The following is a 13,018-nucleotide window of genomic DNA, read 5'->3' on the forward strand; positions in this document are numbered from 1 at the left end:
AATAAAAAGACTCATGCAGCTTCAGGTTCCACATTGTCCTGTACCTTTTCTTTTAATAGAAATCGAATTTTAAAAGGAAATACAGTTCAAAAGTTATTCCTAGTACATGAACTTCTAATTTTCAGTGCAGTCCCCTTTGAGTTTCTCTCATTAATTTTAGATTTGCAGAGGTAGGTGCCCAGTACCAGTTAAAATTTATTGGGCACTTACTCTTAATTTCCAAGTAAATGGTCTCCCAACTCTGAGTGCCAAGGAGGATGAATGGAATGGCTTGAGGGTAAAGGTTAGAGAGGGAAGAATAAACAAAATGAGAAATTCTAAGGACACTCCAGGCTACTCTGGCTCTCAGGAGCATGAGGCTCATGAATCCTCCCTCGTGTTCACCATGCTCAACAGCCACAGTGTGTTTACTGGGCATCACAGATGTGCCAGCCATTAGCTGGGCACACTGGGCAGGGGGTTTCAGCTAGTTCTCACAGAAATCTTTTGAAATGGTTATTACTATCTTCTTTTCATAGATGAGAAAATTGAGGATCAGAGAAGTTAGGCAGGTTGCCCAGGATAACACAGCTTGAGGAGGCAAATCCACAATTTGAATCCAGGGTCAGTGACTTCAAAGCCTGATCTACCTCTTCCATGGCCTCTCATATCTGCATCGTGCCCAAACTCCAGCAAAAATACCACTAGTGCTATTTGTTGAGAACCCCAGCCTGCTAGCACTAAACTAGCCCTCGTAATTCCAAATTAATTCCAAAATATAAAGGGATATAAAGGACACAAGTTTGAAAGAAAAGATCGCTAGGCAGAAACTCCATGGAGGCAGGGTCCATGTGTGTTGGATCTCTCATTGTATGTTTGGTATTTGGTACATGGCTGGTCCTCAAAACATACTTGATAAATGAGTGATTATGTAAATAATGAACCAATAATTTGAAATGGAATTCAGGGTTCAAGTCCTATTTCTGAAACTTGCTAGAGCCTTGATTTTAAGCAAATCATTAAAGCCCTTAGCCTTAGTGTTACCATCTGAAAAATGGGCAAACACTTTCACAGTTGACCTTATAGAGCAGTGGCTCCCAAACTTTGCTGTACCTTGGATTCACCTGTGGACCTTTAAAAACTCATCATCCAGGCTCCCATTCCCAGAAGCCAGGCTAAAGGGTATGGGTGTTACCTGAACATTTCATAGCACCCTGGGTGGTTCTAACAGGTAGCAAATTTTGGGAACCACTGTCATAGGGACATTCTTTTTGTTTTTTGGGGGGGATCGTCAAATACAAAAAGGAAAAAACTTTGTAAAATCTTAGAGGCAGTTAAATATAAACAGTTGTTATAAAATCAGTCCAAAGTGACTCTGGATCCAGAACTCTGCCTCCTGAAGTCACAACAGAGAAAACGAATTACTCTGATCTCCTCTGTGCCACATCGGTCATCTGTGTCCAGGGCAAAATCACCTCCTTCCTGATTCACCTAATCAGATGGCAGAGTTGAGGTCAAGGCAGGCCCAGGAGGAGGAGCATTTGGCTAACATCGGGGCTGGAACAGGGTAGCGGTGATCAGCTGGACAGTTATCCTGTTAGATGAACTTGTCCTTGGTCAGTCTCACGTCCAGTTCTAGTGCCCCCACCCACTCATCCACATGTACGAGGCATGTGCGCACAATGCCTATTCAGAGACCCTCCCAAGCATGTCTGGTTGCTTTATTTCTCCTGGTCAGAGTTCACTTTTGGACCCAATCCTCCCAGACTGGGCCCGCCAACGGGCTGTTGTGTTGTTAGAGGAAGGAAGCGGTACTCCCTTGGCCTCAGAAACTCCTGGGCCCATCACCTTCCTCTGCCATTGCCCAACTGAGGTTCAGCAGAGTTAGAGGGCCATCAGGGTGCCAAGAACAATATTATTTAAATTTTAAATAATAGTTTCTTAGGAAGAGGAGGTCATGAGGCATTCAAACCACCACAGGGAATTTTGCCAAGAGAATGATTCATATTCCTTCCAGCTCTCCACCTCCATTCCTTTGTTCAGACAAAATTCTAGAGCTGCCCAGTATTTCAGGAGCAGGTTCTTCTATTTCCCTTCCTTGTTGGTCCTTATCCAACAACCTTGAGTAAAGTAGCCTTCCAATGGCAAAATAGCTGAAATAGCCATTATTCTCACATGCTTGTGAATAGCATGTACTGCCCTCAGCGTGTCATTGACCCATCTGAGCTTCTGTCTGCTCTTCTGTAAATGGGGATAATAATTCCTGTCTTGTCTAGGATCAGATGACATAAGCCATCTGTGACTATTTCAGAAACGATAAAGCAGAAAAAATGTGCAAGACATGCTAGATGAAAAGAGCACACAGTTTATGTAGACACAGGCCCTGCCCTCAAGGAACTTATAATATTATTGTGCTGTAATCCTGTGTTAGCTGCTTTGAAGTATCTGCATCCCTGAAGGGAAAGGAGACAAGAAATGCCATAAAATGCAATTAGCTCAATTGCTTATGGTCCTGAACCTACAGGGATTTGAACCTGTGCAAAAGTCAGTCATCTTTTAACCTTTCTAGCACGCATTTGAATGTACAAAGGCATCTCAATGTCCGCATTCTCATTTGATTGACACAACCACCCAGCGAAGGCGGCTGACTCAGAGGGGAAGTAACTTCCGCCCAGTCACACAGCCTGAACTTGGAGGAAGTGAAGGTGGATTCTGTCTTCCAGTTCTCTTCGCACCCCGCCACCCTGACTGTGAGGGCAGCACCTCCAGGCCTGGTCGTTATCCCATGGAAGGAAAATGGAATTGTATCTCCCACTAGCATATGAACTTGTGTGTGGATCACGGACGGACAGGCCACAGCAGCCTCTGCACATTTGCAACCTGCAACACCAAAGCCCAGCCTCTGGGCCCAAAGCTGGTTTAGGCTTGGCCCTGGGCAGTATGAGCAGTGTCTTTATCTTCCACTCCCCTTTCAGGAATTGACGATGTGTTTCTGGATCTGTAATTTTGCACCTGACCACAGAAGTATGTCTGGGAGGAAGGCTATTCTCAGGTCTGTGTCTGCTAAGACTTCCCAGTGCTATGTTCCCAAGATCCCCGTGTAACCATCCCAGGGGTGCACTCAGGGGCCCTCGTAAACCTGAGGTTCAGTGAGAGTACAGCAGCCTCAGTGATCCCACTTCCTGTCTCCAGCCAGGGTCCTTGTCACACTAACTCATAAAAATCCCAAACAAATAGTGATGAAGTACTGTGCAAAAGGAGGAGGAAATGCCTTCCAGTCCCCCTAACAGCTTATCACCTTTAACTGTACAGTTGGAGAGCTGAGTGCCCGCAGCTCTGTCCCAGCTGTGGCTGCGTCCTTGCTGTTGCAGTTGATGAATGGAGGAAACTGGTTATGGCCCAAGCAGTCTGCTCGGAGCATGACATAATAACGGTGGAACTGAAAACCTTTACTGTTACACGTGCATCTGTTAATCCTTCCTTTGAGTAAAGATGCTGGTCAGAAGAAACATGGCCACCTGTGTGTCTTGGGCCAATTGCATAATCGCAGAGGTACAGGCACACCCGTTTGCAGATGGGCTGACTGGCTGGGTGCTCGTACAGAGGATCACTCAGCAGTGAACCATTAAGATAACTGGCTCTATTTGGAGTAGCAGAATAATTTAATCTCTAATCAACTAAAAGCCACCTCAGTCAACTTGTTTAATCTGTTAAGATTCAGGGGCAGCTGATTAGCTCAGAGAAACAAGTGTGAACTTTGGCAGCTTATGGACCTGGGGGTCTACTCCTGGTTCTTACACTGACTCATTGTGTGACCTCAGGCAAGTTACTTATCCCTCTGGCCTCAGTTTCCTAGTCCACAAAATGGTTTAATAATAGTCAGATTATAAACCCAGGGTTGCTGTGAGGATTAGAGATGACAGGTTTAAAGTGCCTGTCTCAGAGCCTGACCCAGTCCAACTGGTTCATAAAAGGGTAATGAGGATGATAATATTATTGTGCTGTAATCCTGTGTTAGCTGCTTTGAAGTGTCTGCATCCCACTACCTCGAGTTTATTACCCAATAACTAATGTGTAAGAAATCAAATAGAAAACACATTTCATGAGCTTATCTGTATGATACTGAGCAAGAGCTGTGTGACATGGGGCATGAAGGAAGGCCTCCTAGAGGGGACCTTGGCTGTGGATTGGAAGATAGAGGAGGGAAGTGGTCAAAGCGTGATGGGCAGGGTTACTGATGGCAGCCAGAAAGGGTGAGCCTCTTGGGCATGGGGTAAATGCATGGGGCTGCCGAGGCAGGAGCCTTGCACAGCCAAGGACAAGCAGATACACTTGATGTAGAGACGTCACTTCAGGCCCCTGTTTCTCCAGCCACCTTCCTGACTAGCTCCTAACCGCCCTCTAGGGCTTATCTCCAGCATCTGCTAATGAGCCTTCTTGTGCCTCCCTGCCCCATGAACAAAAGGATAATAGTAATGAGAACACCGGCATTCACCGAGCACCTGAGCTGAGCATTTTGCGTGTGTTATTTCACTTACTCTCATAACACGTGAATCAGGCAGCCCTCCATTCTACAGGTCGGGAGGTGGGTTGCAAAGGTAGAGGCCGGGATCACAATTATATGTTAAGCCTCATGTCTCCTCTGGTAGACTCATGAGGGTGGTGACCAGCACCTGTTCCTTTTAGGACTCTCCAGTGCCTAACATGGCCCACACAGTAGGAACTCATAAATGCTTGCAGAATGAATGAGAAGAGGTCATCCAGTGTACAGCAGGGCTCTGGATCCAGAGGCAGTCAACAGATCACCAAGTGGGACTGGGATGACCTCCCTTGGAAAAGCTCAGGCACAAGGAACAGACACTGGAGGTGTGCGTCCTGGAAGTGCAGGAGGCTGGGACCAGGGCACACCGGCTAAGCTTGCTGCGTCTGAGCCCTGCCATCTGATGGTAGGCGCTGTTCACGTGTCTTTTCTCTGATGTCAGTAAGCTGTATCCTAGGAACTTGGGCAATGCTGAGCCCACAGATAGAGTCCACTGACTGGGACAGAGATGATCACTCAGGGAAAACGATAAAAGAAGTAACGTCAAGGGTGACAGTTAAAAGATAATAATGGTATTAAGGAGGCACTGACCAATCCACCAGTCCCAGGACTTTAGCTTTGGCAGGGACTTGTGGCCATGCATTTGGCCAGACATTAACCCGCGGAGAAGCCAGAGCTCATCGGGAGGTATGCTTGGCTGGAGGAGTGGTCAGATCAGTGGCTTTGTTACAGCTGAAACATTTCAAAAGAGTAACAACTGGTAGGTCCCTACTGGTGTGGCCTGAATACCACAGGGTGAGGTTGAAATAGAACGAAGTCAGCCATTTTTCAAGAGACACGTGTCCTATTTTGAGAGCTCTGTTAAAACTGGATAATATAATCTGTAACTTTATTTAACTAGGCACACGGAAACTATAATTTCTCAATATGGTAAGAATAAGTAAGAGCCCCACCATTAACTCCACCATGTTGTACAAACTCTACTTTTACCTTAAGACTCCTGGTATACCTTAAGAGAACTGTGACTTTTTGATATATAAGACTAGGAGACTGAGTGTCAACTAGCAAAGTTTATTTATTTCTTTGTAGAGAAATAAAAGTTCTCATGCTTTCCCCTACACTCTAGTGGATTGTCTGTGCCTGCCCTATCTTGTAAGCCATGGTACAGCTCAAGTACCTGCATTTCTGTTTGTAAATTCACAAACTTGTAAATCTGAAATCACCTTAACTTTAGCTTCCTGTTGAAAAGAAACTTCAATTTTTTTTTTTTAATCTTGGAAATTACCAGTTGCTAAATGGTCATACATTTTCCTCAGATACAAAAGAAGTTGGTGGCAGTCAGCCAAGGGAAATGCTCAGCCTTGTAGAGAGAAGCAGACTGTTATTAAGAGCCACCATGGGCATTAACAAAGGTGATGTCGTAATTAAATGCCTGGGCCTCCCTGGGCTCCCCAGGGTCAAGGAGAGACACAGTCTTTACTAAGACAGTGAATAGTCAGCTGCCTAATGGTGTCTGGTGAGAGTGCTGAGTCCCCAGAGTGAGATGGTTTCCTGCAGAAGGATCAGGGACCTCTTGCAAACCGGGTGGCTAGCCCAGGGCATTTATGAACTGGTGACTCCGTGCTTTGATGAAAAAAATGTTTGGAATTTTATTTGTGGAAAGGACTTTTAGAAGTCTCTGTGAGTCATGGTCTCAGACAGAGTCGAGCCTATCTCAGGAGAGATCTTTCTTACATTTCCAGCAGTTCTTCTGAGAGGAGGTACAATTGTACAGCATTTTCATAAGTTGAGGTATCATTACTTTTTAAAAACTTGAGAGGAGCCCAGAATTTGTAGTTGTGGAGATTCCCCGAGTTACAAAAGAAAACAAAGAGCAAATTGGGAGTAGCCAGGAAGTCTAGCTTTCATTTATTTATTTTCTCTAGTTCTCTTTGTTTCCCACTCCACCCTTGCCCCTGCCCACTGCTTCTGAGGTCCATCTCACCAAGGTCCTGGCAGGGGGGAGAGGCAAGACTGAAGCCTGTGATCAAATCTTGGTTCTGTCACTTACCTCTAGTTAAAGAAATCATCAGGAAAAAAATGTATCACAGCAAATGGACCTACTGATTATAAGGTGCATCCCGGCTTAAGAAGCAATAAAATAGAGGTTACTAGCTATGCAACTTCTGCGAGCATAACATAACCTCCCTTGTTTAGCTGTCTCCTCTATAAAGTGGAGGTTACAAAACTTCCTCACAATATGGTTGTAAGGATAGAGTAAGACTGGATATTTATTAAGAGTCTCTTTCTTAGAGCCCCCTATAGAAGCAACTCTAAGGTGTGAATGATCAATGTATGGGCTTGAAGCTCCCTGTCATTATTTAACTGCCTATAAAAGAGTTTGTAATAATTGCAGGTAGGATATTTTTCAGCTGGTGGAGTAATGAGAGGAGCTCTCTAATGCTTTTCAGGTTCCCTCCGCTAGGGAGTCTGGGGGGGAGTCAGACTGCCACCGGCATGATTTAAGTCTCCCTTATCACCCCCAGCCTTCCGCTCTTCCAGGAGGAATCTTGCATTACTTGGGGCTCAATATGAATGGAGGGCTTAACCACAGCTGCCTCAGGTTTCCTCAGCCGTGAACACAATGGGGGTCATATTAATAGTAGTAATAATTAGTAAGTTAATTAAAAACCATTCTCAGCCCCCTACACAATCCCCCCATGGGGATTCTAGTCCCTCCTGACTGATGTCCACTGCCCGCGGAGCCACTCAGGGGCTCGCCACTATGACTTTGCTGGGCCCTCTGCAAGGAAGCCGAGGAAGCCTTCTAGGAGCCTCTAGGCAGTGCCAGAGCAGCCCTCGCTTCAGCGGAGTCACCTTGAGTTCGCCACAGAAAAGGTGTCTCTTTCTCACCTTGTGTTGCACCTTATTCCAGGATAAAGGCAGGACAGCTTTGGTCCCTGTGTCTCACGATATCCCTTATGAGAATGGTTTTGCAGCTTTGCCAGCAGACACCATCCTCACGGGGGTCAGCCAGGCCAGGGAGCGGATTCCATGATGTCCTGCTCATGCCCCGTGTCTCCCCACCGGTGCCCAAACCAGAAAATGCTGTTCTGGGAAAGATAGTTGTAAGAGAAGGAAAAGACAAGCCACATACTCCGAGAAATATTTGCAAAACACATGTCTGATACAGGACTTGTATCCAAAACATGCAAAGAATTCTTTTACGACAGCTTTATTGAGTTGTAATTCATATACCATACAATATACCCATTTAAAGTGTATAATTCAGTGATTTGGGGTATAATACATTATCAATTTTTAAGTTGTGATAAGTATATATAACAAAATTTGCATATTAACCATTTGTAAGTATATAATTAGGTGGTGGTAAGTACACTTGCAGTGTTGTACAAGCATCACCACAATCCATTTCCAAACCTTTTTCATCACCCGAACAGAAACTCAGTGCCTACTAAGCAATAACTTACCGGTCCTCTCCCCTTAGCCCTTAGTAATCCATAATCTATTTTCTGTTTCTAATTTGCTTCTTTTAGATATTACATGTAAGTGAAATGGTACAATATCTATCCTTTGTTGTCTTCTTTATTTCATTAGCATAATGTTTTCAAGGTTCATCCATGAAGTAGCATGTGTCAAACCTCATTCCTTTTTATGTTTGGATAAGTTTCCACTGTGTGTATATACATTTGTTTTGGTCCCTACGTTGGTGGACACCTGGGTTGATTCTACTCTTTGGCTGTTGTGAATAATGCTGCAGTGAACATTGGCGTCCAAGTTATCTGTTCAGATCTTTGGTTTCATCTCATTTGGGTATATACCGAGGAGTGGAACTGCTGGAGTAACATGGTTATTCTGTGTTTAGCTTTTTGAGGAAACACTAACCTGTTTTTTCCATTAAGGCTGAAACACTTTTCATTCCTATCAGCAATGTATGAAGGTTTCAGTTTCCCCACATCTTCACCAACACTTGTTATTTATGTTTTTTTTACATTACTTCCATTCTATTGGATGTGAAGTGGCATCTTATTGTAGTTTTGATTTGCATTTCTCTAATGACTAAAATTGCTGAGTAATTTTTTCATATAGTATTTTCTATTTGTTTATCTTCTTTGGAGAAATGTCTAGTCATTTGCCCATTTTTTTTATTAAGGTATCATTGATATACAATCTTATGAAGGTTTCACATGAACAACATTGTGATTACTACATTCACCCATATTATCAAGCCCCCCCACACCCCATTGCAGTCACCATAGTAAGATGCCACAGAGTCACAACTTGTCTTCTCTGTGCTATACTGCTTTCCCCATGACCCCCCTACATATGTGTGCTAATCATAATGCCCCTTAATCCCCTTTTCCCTCCCTCCCCACCCACCCTCCCCAACCCCTACCTTTTGGTAACTGCTAGTCCCTTCTTGGATCTGTGAGTCTGCTGCTGTTTTGTCCCTTCAATTTTGCTTTGTTGTAATACTCCAAATCATGAGTGAAATCATTTGGTACTTGTCTTTCTCTGCCTGGCTTATCTCACTGGGCACAATACCCTCTAGCTCCATCCATGTTGTTGTGTCATTTGCCCATTTTATAATCGTGTTGTTTTTCTGTCTGTAGAGTTGTAGTTTTTTGTAGATTCTGGATATTTAACCCTAATCAGATACATGATTTCCAAATACTTTCTCCATTCTGTAGGTTGTCTTTTCACTTTCTTGATAGTGCCCTTTTATGCACAAAGGTTTTTAGATGAAGTTGATTTACCTAATTTTTCTCTTGTTACTGGTGCTTCTGGTGTCATAACTAAGAATCCACTGCTAAAACCAAAGTCACGAAGATTTACTCCAGTGTTTTCTTCTAAGACTTTTATTATTTTAGCTCTTATATTTAGGTTATTGATCCATTTTGTATAAATTTTTTGCATTTTTTTTCATGTGAAAATCCAGTTGTCTCAGCATCATCTCTTGAAGACACTACTTTCCCATTGAATGGACTTGACATCCTTATCAAAAATCAATTTGCCATAGATGAGTGGGTTTATTTTTGAACACTTGGTTCTATTTCTGTTGATCTATATATGTCTATTCTTTTACTAGTATCACACTGTTTTGATTGCTGTAGCTTTGTATTAAGTTTTGAAATCAACTTTTGAAGAATGTTTTGGTTTTTATGGACCCTTGCTTTTCTATTTCTGCAAAAAAAGCCATTCGAAGTTTTATAGTGACTGTATCGAAACTGTAGACCAAAGAACTCTTAAAACTGAACACTAAAAAAAACATTTTAATGGGCAAAAGATCTGAACAGATACCTCACCAAAGAAAGTATACGGATGGAAAATAAGCATATGAAAAAATGCTAACATCATATGTCACCAAGGGAGTTCCAATTAAAACAATAATAGCATACCTTACGTATCTATTATGATTCAGATTTTAAAACCTGAAAATAACAATTGCCAGAAAAGATATGGAGCAAAGGAAACTCATTCATTGCTGGTGGGACGGCAAAATGGTATAACCACTTCAGAAAACAGTTTAAGCAGTTTCTTAAGAAGCTAAACATAGTTTTACCATATGATCCATTCACTCCTATGTACATACTTAACTGATTTGAAAACTTATGTCCACACAAAAAGCTGCACATGAATTTTTTTATCAACCTTATTTATAGTCACCAAAAACTGGAAGCAAACAAGATGTCCTTCAATAGGTAAATGGGGACCAAACTGGTACAGACAGACAGTGGAATGTCATTCAGTGATACATAGAAATAATTTATCAAGCTGCAAAAATGTATGAAAGAACCTTAAGTGGTTATTGCTAAGTGAAAGAAGCCAGCCTGAAAAGGCTACATACTTACTGTATGATTCCAGTTGTATGACATTCTGGAAAAGACAAAACTATAGAGATGGTAAAAAAAAAAGTAGTAGTTGCCAGAGGTTCAGAGAGAGGAAGGAAGGATGAAGAAGTAAAGCACATGGGATTTTTAAAGCATGAAACTATTTTGTATGATACTGTAATGATGGATACGTGATATTATGCATTTGTCAAAACTTAAAAGAACTTTATATTATAAAGAATGGACCTTGATGTATCCAAATTTTTTAAGAGTCATGTAATAAATTGGAGGACCCCCAGAAGGAATGCAGACTATGACAAGGAAACCAAACTGTGTTACAGATGCCTAGAACAGCCTCAGGGAAGGGGTCAAAGGAAAAGTGCTGACCTAAGGAACTTGGAAATGAGTGGGGTTTATAAGACTAAAGGCAAGAGGAAATGCCTACAAACATATGCTCTGCTTTATAAAGCTGTTTCCCGTGGTGGTACAGGTTAACAATTTGACACTGTCTATATGTATACTGGAATTGAGTAACTAAGTAAGTGGGTGGCAGAGTAAATAAGTGGGAGCTAAGTCACTCACTGGAGTTGTGAGGATTTACAGATCAGCAAGGTGACGAGGTTAGAATGATCCATGTAGTAATGGATTAGAGTTAGAGACGTTAGTAGTCACTTATATTTAACTTAATATAGATTCATTTCCTTGCTCTGTCAGCTGAGAGAACTAGAAACTGTGAAGCCCCAGTGGAAAGAAGCTCACGTAATCAGTAGAGCCCAAATCTTCGTGTCTAATACCATGCTTCAAAAAAGGAATCAGGCTTATTGAAAAAGTAGCTGATTCTAGGACTGGGGCAGGCAAATACAAGATGAGCCTGGAGCCTTGTAGTGCCAGAAAATAGGGAGCACTCAAAAAAAGAGGGGGAAACCTTATGAGACTATGTCAAAGGGACACAGGAGCCAACTGAAGGATTCCCAGTGGTCAAAGCTGGAACAGTTTAAGCAGCAAAATAAATGAAGCAGTATTGGCTTATAAACCCAAAGTATAAACTAAATACCCATGAGTCCATTCCAATACAAATAAATGATTGAACAAATAAATAAATGGGGCAGAAGAGACCAGTCTCCCATGCAGAATTTCAGGAAATGAGTAACTCTACAGTGGAGAAACCTGACAAGCACGCCTTCCTCCATGTGATCAAAGTCAATACCAACAGTGGCGAAGCATGTTTGTTAATAGTATGTACCTTGGTCGGATGTGATGAAAATGGCACTCTGCCCCTGTGGTTTTCCTCCTAAAAACCCATAACCCCAGTATAGTCCTGAGAAAAACATCAGAATAATTCCATTGTATAAAACACCTGACTAGTACTCCTCCAAACTCTCAAGGTCATCAAAAGCAAGGAAAGTCTAAGAAACTGTCAAAGCCAAGAGAAGCGTAGGATGATATGGGATCTGGGATGGGATCCTGGAACGACAATAGAAAAGAACATTATGTAAAACGAAGGTCATCTGAATAAACCATGGACTTTACTTACTAATAATATATGACCACTGACTCATTAACTCTAACGAACATACCATATTGATATAAGATATTAGTAAAAGGGGAACTGGGTGAGGAGACATATGGGAACTCTTATCCTATCATCTCAGTTTTTCTGTAAATCTAAAACTGTTCTGAAACATAGAATACATTTTAAAGACAAAAGGTCCCAAAGATGTAGGTATTTTCCCCATTTTTCCAGGAGGAAGCTGAAGCTTGGAAGAGACTAAGTAACTGGCCCAAGATTGCCCAGCTATTTAAATGGAGGTGGGATTTGAGCCCGGGCCCTCCCTGTCTGTTGAGTCACAGTGACTTTTCTCGCTTGTAGAGGAACCCCGTGTTCCTTGGTTTCTTGCATTTCCATTTCCATGTCTGTTTCTTCTCTCCTCAGGGGATGGCCTTTACGCTTGAAGAAAGGCTGCAGCTCGGAATCCATGGCCTGATCCCTCCCTGCTTCCTGAGCCAGGACGTCCAGCTCCTCCGGGTCATGAGATACTACGAGAAGCAACCGAGTGACCTGGACAAGTCAGTGCCTGCAATCTGCTCTCTGGCCGAGCCCTGGGCTCAGCTGTCTGTTTCCTGTGGCCCAGTGGAGCACCCTGGGAGATCCCACATCCAGTCCCATGTTCCATGGGGTGATGGTCTCCCAGAGGGGCAGGGCTTGTTATGAGGGAGCACAGTCAACAGGCAGTACTGGGAAAGGAGAGTGAATTCCAGCTGGTGGAACTGGCTGGGCCTCTCGGAAGTGGTGGGATCTCAGTCAGCCCAAGAAGCACGGATGGGACTTGAGCAGACAGTGGTGGGGTTCATGGAAGGCACTGCGCTCAGCATGGGAAAATGGAACAGAGGCATGGGGACAGGTGTGTTAAGGGGCTGGAAGGTGGCCCAGGTTGCTGGAATAAGGGGAATGTGGTAGAGAAGAGAGGAAATGGACAGAGACACCTTGGGAAGGATGTCATGTCGGAGGTTTAGGGGGAGCTTGTTAATACCCCTGCTGCCCCTGGGGGTTCTTCCCAGTGGGGAGATAGAGACACGAAGAACCAAATGGCAGATCAACAAGGGATCACAGGGTCAGCTCTATCAGTTTTTCTAAAGAAGGCAGTGACCTATCAGGCCGTATGGCTAT

At 43.2% G+C, this 13,018-nt stretch overlaps 1 protein-coding gene across 6 annotated transcripts in view; it reads left to right on the forward strand.

Annotated features, from left to right (window-relative positions):
• Nucleotides 1–13,018, forward strand: part of ME3 (malic enzyme 3) — a 171,566-nt gene that overhangs the window by 64,351 nt on the left and 94,197 nt on the right. For all 6 annotated transcript variants that reach the window (XM_036906976.2, XM_036906978.2, XM_057507156.1 and 3 more), the window contains one exon: nucleotides 12,284–12,417. In XM_036906976.2, the coding sequence (XP_036762871.2) occupies nucleotides 12,284–12,417 (134 nt within the window). The remainder of the gene's footprint in view (nucleotides 1–12,283; nucleotides 12,418–13,018) is intronic.

Source organism: Manis pentadactyla, chromosome 9 (assembly GCF_030020395.1).
Source record: "Manis pentadactyla isolate mManPen7 chromosome 9, mManPen7.hap1, whole genome shotgun sequence".
NCBI lineage: Eukaryota > Metazoa > Chordata > Mammalia > Pholidota > Manidae > Manis > Manis pentadactyla.